This window comes from Eulemur rufifrons, chromosome 9 (assembly GCF_041146395.1).
Source record: "Eulemur rufifrons isolate Redbay chromosome 9, OSU_ERuf_1, whole genome shotgun sequence".
Taxonomy (NCBI): Eukaryota; Metazoa; Chordata; class Mammalia; order Primates; family Lemuridae; genus Eulemur; species Eulemur rufifrons.
This window is the reverse complement of record NC_090991.1, coordinates 51,123,081-51,144,487: the sequence shown is the minus strand read 5'-3', so window position 1 is coordinate 51,144,487 and position 21,407 is coordinate 51,123,081. Positions and strand designations below refer to the sequence as shown.

General features: G+C 56.4%; 2 protein-coding genes across 4 annotated transcripts in view; both read right to left on the bottom strand.

Annotated features, from left to right (window-relative positions):
* LLGL2 (LLGL scribble cell polarity complex component 2) overlaps positions 1-12,083 on the bottom strand; it is a 36,547-nt gene extending 24,464 nt beyond the window's left edge. For 2 of the 3 annotated variants that reach the window (XM_069482849.1, XM_069482848.1), the window contains exons 1-2: positions 11,955-12,079; positions 799-903 (exon numbers count right to left, since the gene is read on the bottom strand). In XM_069482849.1, coding sequence (XP_069338950.1) covers positions 799-873 — 75 coding nt within the window. In that variant the 5' untranslated portion in view covers positions 874-903; positions 11,955-12,079. Of the gene's footprint in view, positions 1-798; positions 904-11,954 lie in introns of all 3 variants that reach the window. The other variant, XM_069482847.1, reaches the window with a different exon arrangement.
* Positions 12,084-13,436: 1,353 nt separating this feature from the next.
* TSEN54 (tRNA splicing endonuclease subunit 54) lies at positions 13,437-20,662 on the bottom strand. Its single transcript, XM_069481706.1, has 11 exons — positions 20,607-20,662; positions 20,324-20,488; positions 20,154-20,217; positions 19,988-20,071; positions 19,572-19,670; positions 18,193-18,245; positions 16,262-16,363; positions 15,452-16,080; positions 14,629-14,689; positions 14,183-14,299; positions 13,437-13,648 (listed from the first exon to the last, which is right to left on the bottom strand). The coding sequence occupies exons 1-11, from the start codon at positions 20,660-20,662 to the stop codon at positions 13,498-13,500; spliced, it is 1,581 nt and encodes a 526-aa protein (XP_069337807.1). The 3' UTR covers positions 13,437-13,497.
* Positions 20,663-21,407: the final 745 nt, after the last annotated feature.

Below are 21,407 nucleotides of genomic sequence, written 5' to 3'. Positions count from 1 at the left end.
GAGCATTCTGGGATCTCCCTTCCTGGCAGAGATCAAAGCACAGGTGAGAAGGCTAATTACCCTCGAAAGGCTCCAGATTGCTAGGTGGCCAAGGAGCTAATGAGCCACGCTAAGCACCTGCTGTTTACAGGCCTGCACTGACCTTCTCTGGCGCTAGCCCCCTAGGGAAGCCCTGTGGGGCTTCTGGGGCCTTAGGAGCAGGGTTGGGATTGGGCAAGTGCCAACTCTGGCTCATTCTCCTGGGCGCCTCTTCCCACTCATCCAGGCCTGGAGCCTGCCAGAAGGAATCACGCGTTCGGCCCGCAGGGAAGCTGAGTTTTCCTCTGGGGGCAATTTGAGAAGGGAGGGACAGCCATGGCCTGGGATTCAGGGCCCCAAGGGACTTGGAACATTATTATACCTTGCAGAATTCAAGGTCCTTTCATCTTACACGTCCCTAAGCGTCCTTGACAACCCTGTCATGAGGCAGGCAGGCAGGGCAGATCATTCGTCCCCATTCTCCAGGTGGGGAAGCAGGCTTGATGAGGTGGAGTGACTTGCAGAGGTCACACGGCCAGTGAGAGACTTGGGACAAGGAGTCCCAGCTTGCGAGCATCCTACTACCTTTCCCAGAAAAGCCCTTTAACCAGACCCCATTTCCCAAGTCAGAGTCCCAGGAGGCATTTCAGGCAGTGCCAAGTAAGTATTGTGCCTTGACCAAGGCGAGGGAAACCTGCCACTCCCCAGCCCTGGCCTGTGCTGCCTGGCCCTGCCTGGCCCCAACTCCTGGGGCCATCCCTCCTGCTGTCCCTTACTTACCTTGTTAAACTGGAACAGGTCCCGCTTGAGTCTCTCCCTCGCAGGGTCATGCCCTGGTCTCAGGAACCGCCTCATCTTGCTTAGTTTGTAGCCCCCACCGCGGACCTAGAGAAATGGGGGTGAGGGGGTGGGGGGTGTTGAGCGCCAGGGTGCCGGCAAACACGTGGCCCCTGCCCCAGAGCCTGCCTGGCAGCACCCAGTTATCAGTCAGGCTGGGCCCAGGCAGTCTGGGGCCTCTCTCCCCAAGCCCAGCCGGCGGCCACCCTGGGCCAGGCCAGCGTCACAATGATCGCCCCATACATCCTCAGCTTCCCCACGCTAGGGACAGACCTCGCACCTGAAGCTGGGGGAGGAAGCCATTCAGCTGGGCTTTATAGGAACAAGGAGAGGCGGCAGGCCCCCAGGTTAATTAGCTTAATTGTTAACCTGTTTTCTGAAAAACCATAAAACTCCGTAAAAGTAAAAACTCCGGGTTAAACAGAAAGGGAAACTTCCTAAGCCTCTCTCTCAGAAGCCGGGAGGAAGGTGGAAATACAAGGGCCAGATTGGAGCCCAGGTGAAGGCAGGAGGCGGCCTGGGGCAATTCCAGGCCAGAGCACAGGGCAGATTCTTCCTTGTCACTTCAGAGCAGGCTGGCTGTCCAGGGACTCCCAGTGAGGCCTCTGCCCTGAGGCACTTGGGTGCGTGTGGGGCACAGGACCCTCAGCAAGGGGCACCTGGGGTCTCCACAGTAGTCACAGCCCCAGGATTCCCCGCTGAGCCCCACCCATCTCTGGCTGTCCCAGCCCCCCTGGACTCTGATGGGGACACTCAGAAAGGCTCCCTTGGCCACGGACCCAAAGGGGTTATAATCGGGAGAAGAAATCTGCTCCCAACAAAGAAACCAGCTCGAGGCGCAACTCTCCCCCCACCCCCATGCATTCCCAGCCCGGGGAAACCATTTCCAGGTTATCTCGGGGGAAAGATCTTCTGTGCTTCAGCTTCTGGCTCCCAGTTAGCTCGGCCTCCTGCTGACCACAGGACACCAAGGCCAATCCTTGGTGGCCTCAGGCCCACCCTGGAATGGCTGCATTCATTCCCAGCTAGATTGTAAAGGGAAGGAAGCAACAGGTCCCCACCCTGGAGGTGCTTACTCTGGGGCAGGGAGAGGGGACACCTGCCCCAAGTTGGGGGAGCAGGTGCTATGGGAGAAGGTGGTATCTCAGCTGAGATCTGAAGGATGCCCAGAAGGTTGTGTCTTCTTAGGAGGTGGCAACAGCCAACTGTCAAGCCAGGACTTTGCATATGAAAGGCCCCCGTGAGGTCTAAAGTGCACCAGAGAGTTAGGGAGTCTTCTGGCAGAGCAACCCGGGCTTGCCGTGGGGGCGGGGCCACCCCTCTGCCTTCTTGTAAAAGAGGCAGAGACACAGCCACTGAGAGTGAAAGAACCTGCAGGGTCCCTTATTTCCAAACCAAGCACTTGGAACCAGCCCTAAGGCACTGTCACCTTCTGGGGAGCCTGAAAGGGAGGGTGAGGGGTGGCTACAGCAGGTTTGTGCCTTCACATTTTGGGGGAGCCAGGCCAGAGGTGGGGCTCCCACTTCGCTGGCAAGAGCAGGTAGCCAGGAAACTCCCAGTGGCCACTTGATCCAAGGCCCCGAGCGGGTTCCGGGAACACCCCAGGGGCTTCTGGGATTGGAAGTGAAAATAGACTGTCAGCGACCTCCCTCCCTCCCAGAGCCAGCAGAGCAATAGGCCTGGAGGAGGCGGCAGCTCATAAATCAGCAGCCAGACTCCTGGGGGGGGGGTCACCCCCTCTCCCTGGATGAGGTCACAGGGTCAGAAGTGAGAGGAAGCTGGGGGTGACTCCCTGGAAGGGCACAGGGGCCTGCAGACCCCAGCGGGGGACAAGAGAGCACAGGCCGTCCATGCCAAGGACCCCACACAGGCTCAAAAACGAGGAGGCAGAGTTGGGGGTGGGAGGGGGTGCGTGTGAGGAGGAGAGAGACAGCCCCACTTGCCAGGGGGTGAAGGACAGTCAGCACCAGCCACCACCCCCAGACACCTCTTGGCGCCCCTGCTGGGCACAGGCTTTGTACCAGGCCCCTCCTGTGCTATTGTTACCAAGGAATCTGTGCTTGTTGTAGGAAAAGCAAACAAACAATACAGAGAAGAAAATCCTCCCTAAATCCCACCACCCAGGTGGCCGCAGTCCGGGGCTGACCACCTTCTTTCCTTCGCATTCCGCGGTGAGTTTACGGACGTGGCACACTCCGTCTCTCCCACCCAGGAAGCCCCTCAAAGGAAGTGGAAGATCCCCACTTGAGAGATGAGGAAAGGAAGACCACAGCAGCCAAGCAACTTTCCTAGGCCACCAAGTAGGAAGTGGCAGAACTCGGAGTTGACCCCAGGTCTGGCTAACTCCCAAATCGAAGGGGTTTGAGAGGCAGTAAAGGATGGATATTGTAGGACAGAGAGTGCCTAATGGTACCCCTGCAGTTAAAAGGCAGGGACATGCGCTGACACACACTGCCCACATGCCACCAGCTCAGACCCAGCCAAGCGGTGTGGGGCCCGGGCTGCCCCTGCTTACGACTACGGGGAGCTGGTGAGGTCTGGCTGGGCGGCCTCAGTGGACCTACTGCTCATTCCACAGGGGACTGGAACCCCATGTGAGCAGGTGATGGAGCAGGGACCAAGGAGGGGTGGGGCCAGCATCTGCCCCTCACTCCACCCAACCCCACTGCCCAGGTGAAGGCATAAAAAAGTGCTACCCTTTCTTGAAGGGGGTAGGGGGACAGGTCTGGGCCTGGTTGGACTCAGCTCCAGGTAGCCCCTCAGCTCCACCCACCCCAGACAAGTAGGTTCTCTGAGAAGGAAGCCAGGCCCGAAGCTGCCTGAGGCGGAACAGACGGAGCAGACGCTGCCTCCCGGCCCAGTCCTGCAGGAAGGTGGGGAGGTGAGGGAAAGAGCCCCCGGCTGGGGCCAACCGGCCAGGGCTGCCACCAGAGCAAGCTCCCCCAGGCTGTCCTAAAGGGGGTGGCACTCCCTCCGCACAGGCCCCTGGGAGGGGCAGGAGTGGCACCCAGTGCTGAGCACCCAGCACAGCGCTTGGCGGGGAGGAGGCACTTTCCCAGGGTGGGGGGGCAGCAGCCCAGGAGCTACAGACGCTTCACAGGACGCAAATCAGAAAATGGGATGATCTCTGACAGAGATCAGGGCTAGCAAGGAAAGAAAGGACGACACTAAGATCGTGTGACCAGGCTTTGGTGGCCAGAAGGCCCCAGTAGTGACCATCGCTTCGTCGGGGCCTGGGCATTCACTGTTCCTTCTGCCTGGGACACTTTTCCGCCAGATACCGCACGCCTCCCCTCCTGACCCTGCCTGAGGCCGTGACCTCCCCCATGTTCTCCCTCCTCCTCCCCTGCCTGGCTTTTCTCCTAGCGCCGGCCACCTGGACATACCGAATAGTTCACTTATTAATCTCGTTGACTACCTGTGTCCCCCTCTACAAGAAGCAGCTCTCTCTTACTCAGGGACTCTCACCCCATTATTCCCTGCGGCATCCCGAGCGCACGTAGCGAGTGCTGGCGCGTCATCGGCTGAAGGAACGAACAGGGGGCTCAGATCTCCACGCGAGACCGAATGACTGGAAGTGGTCACCCGTGGTAAGATTCGGGGCTCAGTGTGTCAGGCAGAAGGAACAACAGGTGTGAAGCCTCACCATGAAAGAAGCGTGCACCTTCCAGGAGGGTGGGAACAAGTGGGGGGCCCAGTGCAGAGACCTGTGCAGAGGACACGGGAGAGCTGACAAAGTGTGCCTTGTGGGCCACAGCAAAGCGCTTCAGTTTGCCGCCCCCCTGCCTCGATAGCCCTGAGTGGGGGCTGATGTATACCCTCCCCTCCCCCTACTTGGGCCCCCTCTCCTTGGCCCTGTGCTGCCATCTGCTCCCCACCAGCCCAGGCCACATTCACTATGGCCTCTGCACTTCTGTCTCCGCCATTCTCTGTATGAAATACCTTTTTACCCCGAAAGCAGCACATCAAAAATCACCTTCCAAAACATCTTTCCCATCTGAACCCATCCTGACCATTTTTGCAACCCTCCCTCAACCCTGGACCGCATCGTATGCTGAAATGATCCCTGAAACCCCGGCAGATGGGATAGCTGTGTATTAAGCTATCGGGGAAAATTAGAAGCAACTTAAGTGGCCAACAACAGGGAACCGGAGAAGTGTGCTCAGCCAGGTACCCAAGGCTTGCAGTCACTGAAAGAGCAAAAGAGTATTTCATGACATGGGAGCCTGCATAAAATGCATCCAAGAGTCAGGTAGAATCTATTCAAACTATTTACATCTATAGACAATATACTGGAAGGGTTACAAGATTAGTGGTGATTCTTTTTTCTTCTTTTTGTTCACCTGCCTCCCAGGCAGGGCAGGTAAGAGGACCAGATGGGAGCAGGGAGGAAGTGCAGGAGGGGTGAGGTGGGGGGGTGGGCCTCACTCAAACCTGAATCCTCCTGTGCCCGGCAGTCAACCTGAATGGGGAGAGGTACCCCCCGTGGACACCAAATAGGTACAAAGTCCCAGAAAACCAAATAGACAGGTGGCAGAACCAGGTATGTGACCTTGGGCTTCAGGGTCCTGGGGCCCAGGGTAAAAGGGACGTTGCTGTTTCTCAGGCCATGACCCAGTGGGGTTGTCCTGAGGCCCCACTCAACAGGAGGGCCCGTGAGAGGGTGTGGCAAACTCCCAGCTGCTGCACACTTCCGTGCCACTTCTCCCGAGAGGAACGTGGAAGAAGAGACGAGTTCAGGAGTCCCACAGGCTGAGGAGCCCCCAAAGTCCCCAAGTCCAACACCAGGAAGGGTCTAGGGTCACTGGGGACACCACCTGGCTAGAGCACCACTCCTGAGATGGGGGCTTCCTAAGAAGGAACACTGTCTCCTCTCCACTAACTTGCATTTTTTTAAAATTTTTTTTAGTTCGGCATATTACGGGGGCACAAATGTTTAGGTTACGTATATTGCCTTTGCCCCACCCGAGTCAGAGCTTCAAGCATGTCCATCCCCCAGACGGTGCGCACGGCACCCATTAGGTGTGTATATACCCATCCCCTCCGCCCCCCGCCACCTGCCCGACACCCGATGAATGTTACTACCATATGTGCACACAAGTGTTGATCAGTTAATACCAATTTGATGGTGATCCGCTAATTTCTAAAGGTCACTCAACCTCGGTCTCCATTTCTGTTTTGTCCCTCTGTCCATGGCCAGACCAGCCTCTGAGCCACCCTGCCTGCTGTGTTCGCTCAGGGGCAGACACCAGGGCTAAGGGCCGGCCCACGTGAGGCCTGCTGCCCCGTGGCCGATTCCATCCACTTGCCAACCACTTGCCACCCGAGTCCATGCTTTGTGTGCGGAGCTAGCCTGAGAGCTCCCTGCAGGCAGCTGTCTGCCAATTTCCTTCCCTTCTCACTGTTCCGGTCACCCACCACTGCCACCAGCCAGCAAAACATCCCCCCATCTAGGGCAGGTGTCCCTACACCCTGATGACCATCTGGAAAAAATAGGAGAGCTCACTGCTTGGTGACAGACTAGAAAATTCATCCTGTCTCCCTTTCCCTCCTCTATCTGGGCCCCCTTCCATCTCAGGAGCTCCATAAAGAGACCAGTGCGGGCAGAGAGGGAATAACTGTGTAGGGGTGGGCTCGTCTCAGGCCCCCTGGTAGCGGCAGATCTGACTGTATCCTAGAGAGGAAGGAATGCATTCCCAGCTAGGGGATCCCCAGCCAGGTGGCGACCCCACTGACTACCCTAGATCCTTTCTGGTGTTGGATCTGGGGACTTCGGGGGCTCCTCAGCCCCGTGCTGGCACTGTTTGGAGTGCCTGGGCTAATCTGTCCCCATGAGACCAAGGCTTGGCCAAGGTGAGCCGGCCCTTCTGACCTGGAGGTGTGGGAAGGGCCAGCCCCACAGCAGGTCCCTCAATAGCAGAGGCAGTTCCATTGATCTGCTGGGCGAGGCCACACCCAGGACTCAAGACTCCGCAGCCCAGGCAAGAGAGCGCAGCCCAGGCAAGAGAGTGCCCTGGGGGCCACACCCAGCACCACCCGAGATCTTCAGATCTTAGCTGTCTGCTCTCCAGGGGCTCTCCTGTCCCCTTCACTTGAGGCCCACAGCTGGCTGCTGCTGAAGAAGCTGCCCTCCCTTCCCCGACATCCTGTGTGAGGCTAGTGTGTGGCTGCGGCCCCCCGTCTGACGGATGTGAGTCCGCCCCTGCACCTCCTACCGACGGCAGCAGTGGGGCAGGGCTCGAAGCCACAGGGGCAGCTGCTGACCCCGCTGGCGCCTGGCAGTGCCAACTCAGATGCCTGTGGCTGCTTTGCTGGTGCCCCTGTCACCCTGGGAAATCTAATCTCCCAGAGGCACCAGGTAAGCCCCTGGCCAGCAGCTTAGCAACCAAACCTGGCTGAACAGCAACTCCATGGAGTGGGACCGAGGAGAACACAAACTTAGGTAGGTGGGGGGGCCAGAGAAATGTTGTCACTGCTGTCGCTAGGTAATAAAAGGGACTGAGAGCTAGCTATGGCCAGATGTTACTTTAAGCACTTTACATGCATCATCTAATTCTTATAATTATCTATGAAATGACTGATTGAGAGCAATATCAAGCCCAAACAAACAGTTAATAAGAACCCACATCCCAATTTGGACTCCAATCTGTCTGACTCCAGAACCCTCTGTCAGTTCAGGCCTCTCTCCCAGGACAGAGAGGCTGGCTGACAGTAGGCTGGAGGGGCCCACTTGGGGTCAGCGTCCACCCCCTCCACCCAGCCACAACCTGTCCATGAGGATGCGGTGGGGGGTAGGAATACACACGTCTCCCCCCATGTACCCCATTCTAGGGGCCTCAGTCCCCTTCCACAATCCAACACTAGACTCCAGGGAAGTGACCCATGAGATCTGGCCAAGTACAAGGAAAAGCTAAACAATCTAGGGACAAGACAGGCAACCTGCCTGGGGTGGGGGTGGGCAGGCCACCTAACTCATCCATTGAGCCCCATTCCAGGGCCTCCTACCTGCCCCAAATCTTTAACAGCTATCCTAAGGAACTTCTAGAAGATGTCAGCTCCAGGAGGAAGAGAGCGGGCCAGTCTTCCCCTGGTTACACCCCCAGTGACGCACTGGAGGCACTCAAATTTTATTTAAAGAACTCCCTCATCTCCCTTAAGTGTTTGCTGAAATGTCACCTCCCCGCGGAGGCCCACCCCGACCACTTTTAAAGTTGCAACCTGCCCTCCACCAAGGGGGTTCCCAGTCTGTGCTCTAGTTCCCACTCTATGGCTTGTATCACCTTCTAACACATCGTGTGTTACTTATCCTTACTTTCTGTCACTCAGGATTCCCACCCTTTAGAAAGAAAGTTCCATGATGGCAGAGAACTTTGCTTTGTTTAAGGATTGCATCTAGTGTCTAAAATCATGCCAGGCACACAAGAGCCACCAATAAATATTTGTTGAATGAATGAATAAGCAGTTAGGACTAACTAGGAATTAACTAGGCAAAATCTTCAACAGTCACTGACCCCAAAGAACATTGAGGTGGGGTCCCCAGGGTCCCCAGGGAACTTCCCTACCCTGTTCTCAAGTCTCTGCCCAAGGCCAGGGCTATGTGGACATCACCCAACCTGGCATCTTGCTGGGGACACCCCTGTGCGTCCTGCCTCAGACCAAGGCTCTAGGACACCCGGCTCTTTAGCAAGAGTTATTCCAGAATAATGTTATTAAATATTAGTGCTATTTACTACAGTCATATAGTCTTGTGCCCACATGTCCCTCTTGTCAAACCCTGGGAACACTAAGTCAGGTGTCTTGAGAGAAGGCTCTGGTCTCTGCCGGATTCCTGAAGGGTAGAGTCAAGTACAGAGCAGTCTCCCTGTCCCCACACCCAGAGAAGCCTCTCCTAGCTCAAGAATTCACCCCGGTTCCCGGGAAGGGGAAGAGTGAGTGACTCGTCAAAGTACCAGTTTCTTCTGAGAGGCAGGGGGCGGGCAGCCTACCCCAAAGGGACCTGGACAATGCCCATGGCCACAGAGCACAGCAAAGGAGGGTCTCCTTGGAAACCCTAGACAGCCAGGGCTGGGGTGGGCAAACAGTGCTGGTGACCCCACTGGGAAATAAATGCCCATCTCCTGCCCCTACCCATTTCTCTCTGCAGACTGCTCCGGCAGAGGAAAACAATGTCACCAAGCAGACCTGGCGTGCCTCCACCCAGGAGGAGCCCTGAGAGCGATATGGCCTGAGTGAGATAAAAGGGCCTCTCAGAGCTGAGGACTGAGGACAAATGAGTCCAGGCAGCCAGTGTGCTCAAAGCAGCCGACCCAGGAGAGAGCACATTGGCTTCTTGGGCTTCCAACCTGGCCTCCAACTCAGGTGTCTCAACAGCTACTTTGACTCATCTGTACAGACCAGGAAAGCTGAATAACCCCCCCCCCCGGAAACTAAGCCTCCCCAGATGGCTCTTGGAGGCTCTTGCTGGAGAAGCACAATGGGTAGGCAGGGGTCGCAGAGTCATGGCAGAGGCTCCACGCACCACTTTCTCTCCTGAAGGGAGGGTCCTGGGGCCAGGAAGTCCTGGCAGGATAGGTCACCCCCTCCCCAAGTGAGGTTGAAAGGGAGCACTATGGACTTCCCAGAAAATCTCCCTAATGACAACAGAGCAGCCCAGGAATGTGCTCCCCTCCCCCTGCCCCCCAACCAGAGTGCTGAGAGTGGATGCAGTAAGCGCACCCCAGCCAGAGCAGAAGCAGAGCAGACTCCGCACTCTCGGCTGCCCCCACCCCAGGAAGGGACCCCAGCTGGAGTCTGGGGACCAGCCCTCACTTCTGGCTCTCCCAAGGGCCACTGGAACACAGTGGCAGTTTAGGAGAGTCAGAGACTCTACCTCTGCCCCTACTCTTGAGGAACGTCCTCACCGAAAAGCTTCTGACCTCCAGAGACTTGAAAAGATCACAAAATCATGCCCTCTCAGCTGATTTCCAGACAGAGAAGCCAAATTCCCTCAAACCACCAGACACTCCCGAAAGGCCTAGGTGCGTCCACAAGGTGTAGTGAGGAAGCTAAGGAGTTCACCCTCACTGGGTGCTGTGCTCATGATGTTTTTTCATCCTCTCAACATCTGTAAAAACAAGGCTTTGCATGTGTAAGTGCCCAAACGAAGGTCACACCGCAAAAACTCAGCAAGGCACAAGTCAAAACTGCACCTAGTGTCTGGAAAGGCACCAGAAATTTTAACAAACATTATGTTTGAGGAAAAACACTGGCAAGATGCAGAATTTGTTCCCTCTTATTCTACACTTTTCAGAATGTTTCATTTTTATCACCATAGGCTCCTATTGCTCTTCTTTTTGAGACAGCGTCTCGCTCGGGCTAGAGTGCAGTGGTGTCATCAAAGCTCACTATGGCCTCAAACTCCTGGGCTCCAGTGATCCTCCTGCCTCAGCTTCCCGAGTAGCCAGGACTACAGGTGTGCGCCACCAAAGCCAGCTGATTTTTCTGTTGGTTTTTTTTTTTTTTTGTAGAGACCAGGTCTTCCTATGCTGCCCAGGCTGGTCTTGAACTCCTGACTTCAAGTGATCCTCTGATCTCAGCCTCCTAAAGAGCTAGGATTACAGACATGAGCCACCACACCCTGCCTCCTATTACCTTTTCTATTTTTTAAATGAACAAAGGTCACCTGGAATTATGGGCCTCTTTTTTCCCTTTTAGTGCTGTTGTGTTACTATTCTTTTAATATCATCAAAATTATATTAATCTGCCACCAAAGGGGATACTCAATTGACTCAAGGAAGAGGAGGGATGTACAGTGACCCCAGACTCTGGAATCTCTGTCCCTGGGCCCCCACAGAGAATGGCCCAGTTATACTTGGGCCCAGTTATACTTCTTTGAAGTGCAAGCTCTGGTAAGAGGCCCAGGAGCTGGGTTTGAGTCCTGACTGCCGAGAGCGAGCACTGTAGGCAAATCACTTAAGGAAACTAACCCCAAATTCCCTGCCCATAAAATAAAGAAGGTGAACCACCTCTCCCATGATCCTTCCCCTGCCTCTCTGCTCACACAGACCCAGACTGTCTTCCTCAAAAGCCACTTCTGGTCTTGGCTTCCCTGGGCTGGGCCACAGCTCTTCTGTGGCAGCTCTGCTCTTCCCACCTGGGTTCTCTCCCTGCCCTCCTCCAGGCTCAGGTCTCCGCAGCCTGACAGCACCTTGAGTTACAAACTCCTGCAGAAGGTCCCCTGAGCCCGAGTTAAGGCGGCCTCCATTGGCACATGAATTCCCATGGGAAGAGGTACGGAGTCTAAGCCCCGCCCTCCTCACCCAAAGCTCACCTGTCTCAGGTGAGAGCCTCAAAGGGCCACACCGCAGCTCCCCTGGTTACAGTCAGTTCTCCCCACAGCCAAGGCCCAATGTGTTCACCAACCGTCCAGCCAGAGCAAACCAAGACACACTTTCTTCGGCAAGACAGAATGTTCCACTTCTCGCCAAGTCCCACAGCGCGAACCCAACCCGTCAGCGTGGAAAACAGGCTGGGTCTCAGCACCGTCGCCTAAAGGTGTCCAAAGCCGACCCGGACCTAAGTCCCTCCCGCGGGCTTCCTGCGTCCGGGGATTAGGAGGCACAAAGGGCCGGCAGGGAGGGAGCCCAGATGGCAGGCACAGGGGCTAAGCCGCCGGGTTAACACGCTGCGGCCGCCGCTCGCGGAGAGGGGTCAGGGGAGACGCGCGTCGCCGGACTCTCCCACCGGTCTCGCCGGCCAGGCGCCTTGCACGTGGGCCCCGGGACTCCAGTCTGCGCCCGCGGTGCCTCCGCACCCAGCCGGGCCAGGCACCTGTTCCCCTGTTCCCAAAAGCCAGCACTATTGTGCAAACCCAAAACCCAAGTTCGATAATCGCGGGCGGGTCAGGCCGAGAGAAGTTCCTAGCGGCACTTTCTTACAGGTGTCTTTCTCTCGGAGGTGCCGAGCGACGGGGACAAGGGCGAGGCGGGCGGACTTGGGCGCAGCGCTCCCCGCCCGGGCCAGGAAGCCCAGGGGTCTCTGCCCTCCCCTGCCTCCCTGCCCCCAGTGGCGGGCGCCCCAAGGGGGCGGGCCAGGCTAGGTGAGTCCGGTCCGCACCTCACCTGGACTCCCGGGCCGGCCCCCGCCCGAGGCCTTGGCGTCCCTCGGCGCCCGCCGCCTGCCGGGCTCGTTCCGCCGCGCCAGCCCACGGGCTGCTGGGCCGCGGTCTCCTTCCTGCTCACCTCCGGCGCGGCGAGCCCGGGGCGGAGTCGCGCTATTTACATAAAGGGCGAGCCGGCCCGGCCGCAGATCCCCCGGCGCCCCGCCCCCAGCCTGGCCCCGCCCCCGGCCCTGCGCCGACGGGGCGGGAGCGCAGCGAGGGCGCCCTCGGGGGCGGCGGCCGCACCCCGGCCAATCCGCGGCCCCCGGGACCGTGGGGGCGGGACCGCGACCTTCATGAATACGCGCGAGGCGCTGCCGGCCCGCCCCGGGCCTCACCTGCGCGCACCTGGCCGCAGGACGGCGCGGCGCGCCCAGTGTCCCGCCGCCTCCCGGAGGCGGAAATAGTTCCCGGAATGCTCAGCTGCCCCGGGCCGCCTCCCAGGCCGGACTCCAGAGGCGAGCCGTCCCTCCCACCAGTCCCCCGAGCTGCCGAGAGAGGGGCGTAACCGGGCCAGCTCCTCCCTCGAGCGCTCAGCCCAGCCCAGAGACGACGACCTGTGGATGCAGGGCCAGGTTTCGGGGCCCACGTTGGGGACAGGCGTCGTAGCGAGACGCCTTCCCTCGGGGCGGGCCCCACCTCCTCCATGTCCACTGCGGTAACAGGCAGGGGCCCGAGGTCCTGAGGGACAGCAACAACTGCCTAAGTTTTTAGCACCAGCGAGGGAGGGGGTTGGAGTGACAAGAGGCAAGAACGGAAGGGGCGTGGAGGCCTGGGGCGAGAACCGACCTGATCCATCGACCGACCGAGACCGCATAGCTGCTGGTGGCCCCTGAAAGCACTGGGGTTCAAGCCACACGGACACGGACCTCTGGGCCACCCTTCTAGTCTGACCCAGCTGCGCTCAGGCAAGGACGGATAGAGCACCAGCCTCCCTCCAGAGTACTCTGCAGGAAGCCTGGAAAGGTCCCAGGTCCCTTTCCTGTCCACCCACGGGGGGTGGGGGGGGGGCTTCCCTCACTCTTTGGTCCTGCACCAGAGAAACTGGTTCTCCCTGTGAGTGGACAAAGGTCGCACGAGTAGTAGGGGGGAAGTTCCACCGACCATGGGATGGAGGGGTAGGGGAGTTGTCCAGCCACAGCAGAAAAGAGATCTATTTTTAATGGCTTTGGCTTTATGGCACGAAGCAGGCACCCTCTCATTAAAGGCACAGAGTCCTCTCTTCTGCCCCACTTCCTGGGTCTCTAAAATCTAGTCCTGAGTTCCAAAGGGGTCACTGCAAGGCAGCAATCTCAGGCCCCCAGCTTGGAAGCGCTGCAGTGGCCAGGGAAGGCTGGGAGCACAGTTTGACTTTCTTGCAAGTATGAGAAACCCAGGGCCAATGCCCAGACTGGCCGCTGCAGCTACAGGTCAGAGTCTGGGTACAGGAGGCAGCTGAGGTGGTCCCTGAGAACAGACAGTCCAGGTCCCCCAGAGCAAGCTCCATCCCCCACAGAGCTGTGTGGTCAGTGCTCCAGATCCCTGGGCAATGTGAAGTCCCTGAAGCTGTAGAAGGAGATGTCACCGTGATCCACCAGGGCAAAGATCAGAGGGACATCACCGCTCTGGTAGGACAACCGCTTGAGGCTGCAGAGGTCTGGTACAGGCTCATCAAATCTGTAGGGAAAAGGGTTAGAGTGAGACCTGGCCATAGCTCACCCACAAGTTCTAAGACCCCAGACCCTCTAAAGCTCCCAGAGAAGGGAGATTTTAAGACAGGATTTGGGGGTGCAAGAATTCTGATCCCTAGGCTCTCTTGTCCGCAGACTACATGGCCCTGATGGGTTCTCCAAGAGTGCATGAGCCTTGGTTGGGCAGGGGCTAAGGAAGAGTAAGGTTCTCACCACTCTTAGCCTGTAAATCTCTCCAATCCACTCCAATCCATATCTCTTCTGCTGGCTAGGCCTGAGACTAAAGTGGATAGGAGAGAGACTACCTCAAAATGGCAGCAATGAGGAGCTACGGGTTGGGGAGCTTAGGTTCCATAGCACCAACTGGCTGTGTGGCCTTTTTTAGATCACTTAACCTCTCTGGACGTCAGCTTCCTCTCAGGGATTGGCACACTGGCCGGGATGGAGAGAAGGTCCACCGGAGTCACAGGAGAACTGGCAGCAGCCAGGGGGTGGGAGGTTGTGCTTACTCATTTCGTACCCACTAATGCACATCCGGGCATAAGGTTTGCCAGGGTTATTCTTTCGGAAGGTGGCCACGGCGTCAGCCTGGTAAACATCAAAGCTGATTTCCAAGCCCCCAGACCTCTCCAGCAGTCTGCAAAGAGAGTGAGAAACCTCAGGACACCAACTCTCCTCCCCCACCTTTCCTTTCCACTCCATCCTTCCCCTCCACCAGTTCCAGGAAGCAACCTCATCCAGGGCAACCGAGGTTGTGAGGTTCCACTCAAGGGAAAGGGCTCCAAACCCTTGGGATAAACCCACCTATCATTTCTCCCTCGCCCCCAGACACATATGAACGTTAGCTGTCACTGAGAGCTAGGCACGTGGGTTGGGGTCTCTGGATTGATCCTCTAGCTCACACTCAACTTCAGGAGCCAAACCCCAGCTGCCAACTCCTGGGAGACGCACTACTTGGAAACTTACCGGGCACCTCCATCAGCAAGGTGTGTTGTCTGCAGCACAGAGATACGTTGAAGGACCATGGCTACAAGGACAGTGAAAACAAGGTGCTGGGAAGAAGAGGCAAGCATCTATAGACTCCCTTGACACTTCTGAATCTGCATCTAGTTTAGGATTGCCAGATTTAGCAAGTTTTTTCAGTATATGTATGTCCCATGCAATATTCGGAAAATACTTATACTGAAAAATTACTTGTTTATCTATAAGTCCAATTTAACTGATCTGGCAAACCTAACCTAGTTAGCTACAATCTGCCAAGTTCCCATGATAATTTTAAGTAATTCTGAATCTGTTAACACATTTAACTTAGACTATTCTTACCCTATTAGTTCTCTGTGCTTAAAACTAAGAGCAGACAGTAAGCCTTCTTTTTATTTGGCCAAGATAACACCTCCTAGATGTGGTAAGGGACCCTGGAATGATCCTGTTAGCGCAAGATGGTTCCAACTAACAGGGTTGGGAGAAGAGGGGACCACAGCTAGTGGGGGGCTGAGCCATCCACATGCACCTTGTTTATGATTTTAAGGACATGGCTGTAGTTTTCACCCCTCCTCACCTCTCCTGGGACACTGACTCACCATCTCTAAACCTTCCAACACGGGCCCTGTCCTGGCCGCTGCCCGGACAACTGACTGTCCTTGTGGGTTCCACTCCATTGGACAGTGCCCTCCTCCTCCCACACCTTTCTTAAGCCTCAGCCAGTCCTGGTCCGTCCATGCCCCTTCCCAAGTCTTGTGATTCCTCAGCTGCCATTGGCCAGTGGGGGTGTGGCAGGGTAAGGGGGTACCTGGAGAGTCTGCCTGGCCGGGCTTCAGCAAGGGCGTGACAGGCTGGCCCCACAGGTGTCGGGGGAGGTCCTGGCTCCTCTGCAGGTGCCGCCTCTGCAGCAGCTCCTTGTACTCCTGCCAGCTGGAGCAGCGTTGCACCTCAGGGTCTGCATTTATGTCCTCCCGGAAGTGCCTGGCCTCTGCCTGTTGCTCCTGTTCCCGCCAGGATAGCTTCTCCTTCCGCTGGTTCAGCTTCTGGCACCAGGATTCAGCGTCTGTCTCCCGCCCAGCCACGTTGGCCGGGAGCAGCTCCGGGGCTGGGGCAAGCAGGAGGGTGTGGCGGCTGTCGGAAGCCATGTTGGGGAAGGAGATCTGCTCAAAGTTCCAGCGCGGCTTCCGAGCCCCCTGGACTCCATTCCCTACTTGGCTGCTCTCCTGGCTGCACTCTGCACCCTCCCTGGCCAGGCCAGGGCAGGGACCCAGGGCTCCCAAAACGTGAAATGGGCCCACTAGGCCCTTTATGGGGCTTGACTCCTGGGGTTTCTCTTCTGGGCATCGGCTGTTCTGGCTGCGGGGAGGTGGGCTGGAAGTTGCCAGACTCTCTGGTTGCAGGGAGTTCTCCAGGGCCTTGGCCTTCTTATTACTGGACCTGAGGGAGGTGGGAGGAAAAGCAGCACATCTGCTCCTGATTGCTGAGGTGCACGCATCCCATGCAAACATCTCCCTGAGCCTGCGCAGGAGCCGCGCAAGCCTCACTCTTAAGCCTGTATATTCTCCAAGGTCCCTTACACCAGCACTCCCTGGGGGGTAGCCATGACCGGGAGCATTACCGAGAGCTGGAGCCCCTCCTCTTCCTCTTGCCATCCCTATCCTCCAGGCACTGGGTGCTGCCATCCAGGTTAAGCTGCCTCTCATAAGGGGACAGGACACAGCTGTGGGGTAAGAACAGCGGGTGGGCAACAGACCCACCTCCTCAGCCTGGCACTCAGGTGGGATAGTTGAGAAAGGGCCGAGGGGACAGTCAGTGGGCCAGGATCCGAGGCATACCCAAGGGCCAAGGCCCCAGACAGACCTGCATCGGGGGAACATGGGCACAGCCACAGGGGCCCAGCTGGGTCTTACTAATAGCACCTTTCAACAGAGGCTCACTGGAGTTGGGGCTCCTGAAGAGCCAGCAATAAATGACTAACTACTGGCAAGAAAAACCAGTGGAACCAGAAAACTTGGAAAATGGAGAAAAATAAAATAATAAAATAACAAAAAAATAATAAAAACTGTGGCTGGGTGCAGTGGCTCATGCCTGTAATCCTAGCACTCTGAGAGGCCAAGGTGGGAGGATCACTTGAGCTCATGAGTTCGACACCAGCCTGAGCGAAGAGTAAGACCCCATCTATACTAAAAATAGAAAAATTAGCCAGGTGTCGTGGCGGGTGCCCATAAGTCTCAGCTACTCGGGAGGCTGAGGCAGGAGGATCACTTGAGCCCAGGAGTTTGAGGGTGCAGTGAGCCATGGTGATGCCACTGCACTCTGCCTGGGGTGACAGAGTAAGACTCTGTCTCAAAAAAAGAAAAGAAAAGAAAAGAAAAGAAAAACCTTGGATAACCAGGTTAACATTTTTGTTTCTTAAATACATATGCAGACTAATCTCTCTCCGTATATTTTTTTCTGACAAAAATGGCATTGTACTAACACATTGCTTTGTGATCTTTTTTTTCTCTCAATAATGTATCGTGGACACAGCCCCTTAACACTATAGCATCCTTCCCTACAGTGCATTTTTTAAGGACGTACGGTTGCACTGTTCAATACAGTAGCCACTAGCCATAGGTGGCAATTTAAGTTAAATTTAAATCAATTAAAATTAAATAAAATTAAAGATTCAGTCCCACAGTTGCTCAAGCTCCATACACTGGACAGCATAGACACAAAACGTTTTCATTACTACAGAAAGTTCCATCGGTCAGAGCTGCTCTGAGGGATAAACTCTAATTTGTGTGAGCAGGCCTCCATCAATGAAGTCATATGTTGTCTCCAAGTACACTGATTTTGCAACGTACAGTGCTTTGTGGGAGCTCCCCACCAACTGCAAGACGCAAGCTCTGTGAGGGCAGCAATTTTGTTCCTCAGCATTGAGTACAAGGCCTGGCACCCAATAAGCGGTCAATAAACACTGCTGATCATTCTCATGAGTGAACCACTGTACACATTCATGATTGTTTCCTTAGGATACATTCCTCTTTCAGGAAACAAAGGCTGTGCCTGTTTTAGAGCTTTCATGACATACTGTGTAACTGCAAAGGCTCTACCAGTTTCCACACCAAATCTGAAGGTCTCTGTGGCTCTTAACAATGCTGGATTACCAAGGTGATAAAGGAAAAAGCATCTAACCTAGCATAAGACATGTGAAACCCTACTCAATTGGAAATTCCTTCACGCATGCACGCATTCAACAAATCTGCCCGCACACCTACTAAGTGCAGGCACTGGTCCAGTCCTGTATCTCAATGCTCTCTGTGAGTGTAGGTGCTCAGTTACTACATGAAGACAGGTTTCAATTTGATTACCCAGGATAAAGTTCAATGATCTGGATCATCCCAACATGGTTCTCGAGAGAACATTTCCAGCGGAGGCTCCCAGTCCATGTCCAGGGAGCTGCACTCCAGCTAGGGGTTCCAGTTAGGGAGAGGCCACTCTACCTAGGACTAGACAGCCAGGTCCCAGGACTAGAATGGATGGAAGGAAAAAGGGAAAGGGCGTTACCTTTGTTGGAATCGTCGAACCACGTAACCCAGTCTCTTCAGGTGGCTGAAGACCTCAAAAGAAAACAAACGGAAACTCAGGTGGCCACTCTTGAAAACACCAAATAGTCTGTCCAAACACAAGCCCCTCCCCACAGCCCTCCATGCCCTTCCTGTACACCTCCAGATTCCAAACCCTGGAACTGGATGGACCACACTCTGTAAGCACCATCCCCAGGGTAAGATCTCAGTCTCTGAATTCCTGTCCCGTCACTTACCTTACTCTGGGCATAAATGACATTTAGCAATTTCTTGACTTTAATGCAAATCCCAAAAAGCTGACAGTGTTGAACAAAGACAAAAACTATGCCCTAGACTATTAGAATATTTTGATACTAAAACTGATGGAGTGAAAAGCTCCTAACTACGGTTTGGACAAAAAGATGGCAGAAAGTGGTGGACATGGCCCCATCTTCACACCTCCATAGACACAGGCAGGAAGTCACTGGTAAAGCGGCACAAGTTCATCCTTATCTCCCTGTATCCATATCAGAGGGACACATTGAGGGGTGTCCCCCATCTTGCTTGATCTCTCAGCAGCCTTCAATACAGGTGACCACTATTTCCTCCTTGAAATACCTTCTCTTGGCTTCCATGGTGCCACTTTGGTTTCTCTCCTGCATCACCAGACACTCCTCAGTCTGTTTATTGTCCTTGTTTGTTATTAATTTTTTTTAGAGATGGAGTCTCCCTCTGTTGTCTGGGCTGGAGCGCAGTGGGTCGATCATAGCTCACTGCAGTCTCAAACTCCTGGGCTTAAGTAATCCTCCTGCCTCAGCCTCCCGAGTAGCTGGGATAACCAGCATGTGCCACTACTCCTGGCTTATTTCCATTCCTTATATTCCCCCTAACCTACTTGGGATGGACAGCCCCAGCCCTCTACTCTGGCAGCACTCCCACACAGCCCTGTAGCTTAAATGCCACCCCTGCTACGTTTATGTCCTTAGCCTTGACCTCTCCCCACACTCTAGACTTATCCATTCTTTCTCCAAAATATGTCTGAGATTCATCCATCTCTTTTCACACACAGCAGTTCCACCCATCCCCAGCCTGGGCTAAGCCTCTATCTCTTCTCATCTGAACCAACAGCCCAATCTCTACCACTACTCCTCCCCCACCTTACCTTCTACTTAGCACTGAGTTCCCTGTGAAGTCAATAGTTCATTTGCTTATTTATTTTCCAATTGCCACCAATACAATGTAAGCCTGGCGACAGCACAGCTCCCGTCTGTCTTATTGCCCCAGCATGTGACACTGTGCCTGGAACCTCACAGGTACTTGTCAGTACTCATGTACTCAGTGGATGGCTCCTCTGGTGGAGGGCAGGGGGGCAGCAGATACCTGGTACTGCAGCAAAGTGACAGTGTCCTCGCTCAGCAGCAGCTGGTAGGCTTCCTGGATAGACAGTGGCAGGTCTTGGTGGAAGAGCTGGATAGAACCCTGGAAGTGGGGGCCAGCAGCTCAGCTTGTGGGCCCTCTGTGCAGTGCTACAGTCAAATACGGACACTTCCCAGCTCTGATATCTCCCTGCTCCACCTCCCAGCATCTGAACAAGAATATGAACAACCAGGAAAGTGGGGCAGCACCACTAATTTGGATTGGAATCCCTGCTCCCTGCATGGTATTGTCTCCTGCCCTGAAAGTCCAGTTGTAAGTTTTCTGAAAACGCACTTGTGAATTCTTTTTCTCCAATAAAAACGTGTTCTTCCCGTTCCTCGGTCCCAACCCCTTCCCCACCCTCCTCGGGCCCCACTCACACACTCCAGCAGATACAGTGCCTCTTCAGGGTGAAGCCGCTGCAGGCCCTGCTCTGAGAAGCCCATGGTCTGCCAGAATTTACCCTGTGTGGGACCCACAGCAAGTGTCACAGACGATAGGGGGCCAGAGAAAGCGGGTTCCCTTTCCCTGAGCCCTGCCGCTCACCGCAGGAGACTTTAACTCCACGAAACCCTCTTCTGGTCTCCACTCGGCGGCCACCAAGCTGCCCCTGGCGAGGAGTGGGGAAGAGTCCGTCTCTGTCTACTGGAGAGGTCTACCGGGTGCGTCCGCCCCGCCTGCCAGACCCGCCCCCGACCCGGGCCCGCCCCTCTCACAGGCGCTCCACGCGCTCCTCGGCCAGCAGCTGCCAGAGCTCTTCCCGGCACAGGCGCAGCCGCTCGGCCTGGGCCGCCGAGCCGTCGGGGAGGAAGTCCTTGGGGCCATGCGAGCGCTGGGGCAGCTTCTGGGGCCGCGAGCGGGCAGCGAGGAGCTCCCGGGCGCTGGAGGAGAAGGGGAGACAGGGTCAGCGCCGCGCGTCGAGGCCACCTGCCTGCTTCCGGACCCCGGTCTCCCTACCCACCGCTCACCCCGCCCACGCCGCCCAGGGCCGCGCCACACCTGAGCACGCGCCCCGCGGGAATCTCCACGATCGCCGGGTCGGGTTCGGGCTCCATCTGGCTGCCGTCTGCGGCTGCGCGCGCTCCGCCTAAGCCCCGCCCACCACCGGAATCCGCGCGGCCCTAGCGCCCGCGGCTCGGACCCTAACTCTTGAAGTCCCCCTACCCACCCACCGGCTTTCCGCCCTTCTGCCGTCCTGGGTCCTAGCGCCTGCCAGTGACGTGTGCCTCGATTCCGGGGGCTGGGAGTTTGCAGATTTCTGAACGTGCAGGAGCTCCCTCTCCTGTCCCCAGCCCTTCTCTGGGCTCCTCCCTCATAGAAGTTGAGGACTGGACGTCTGTGAGCGTAGTATGAATAGTGAAATGTGTGGCCGTACCCTCCGCCGCCCGGGCTGGGCAAGGAGGAAGAAGGGCCCCCAAATTCCAGCTCTGCAAACTTAAGGCCGCCCGGGGGGCTGTGAGGTGCGGTCCGGGGATGTTCGGAGTTCCGTCAGGGTCTTCGTCTGAGTCCCTTCCAAGTGGCTCCGAGGACTGGTTTCGAAGGCCGGCGGTGGGAGGCGCTGTCCGGCCCACGACGGTGCTGAAGAGCCACCGCAACCCTCCATTAGCACCTCCTGGAGGCTGGGGTCCCCTTGCCGCCACGCGAGCCGCTCCGATGCCGTCCGCTAGGTGGCACTATTGCCCCGGCCCGCGGCGTGGGACGGCCGCTCTGGCCGCGGGCGGAGATTGCTGCGGGAGTCCCGAGAAGGGCGAAGGGCAGAGAGGAAGGGGGTTACTCAAGCGGAGTCCCTGGGTCTTGGTT

Coding starts and splice junctions, on each gene's coding strand:
- TSEN54 (XM_069481706.1), bottom strand. CDS start 20,662: ATGGAGCCCGAACCCGACCCGGCGATCGTGGAGATTCCCGCGGGGCGC. Junction 20,072..20,153: donor TGGAGTTAAAGTCTCCTGCG/GTGAGCGGCAGG, acceptor GGTCCCACACAG/GGTAAATTCTGGCAGACCAT. Junction 19,671..19,987: donor CACTGTATCTGCTGGAGTGT/GTGAGTGGGGCC, acceptor CCCCACTTCCAG/GGTTCTATCCAGCTCTTCCA.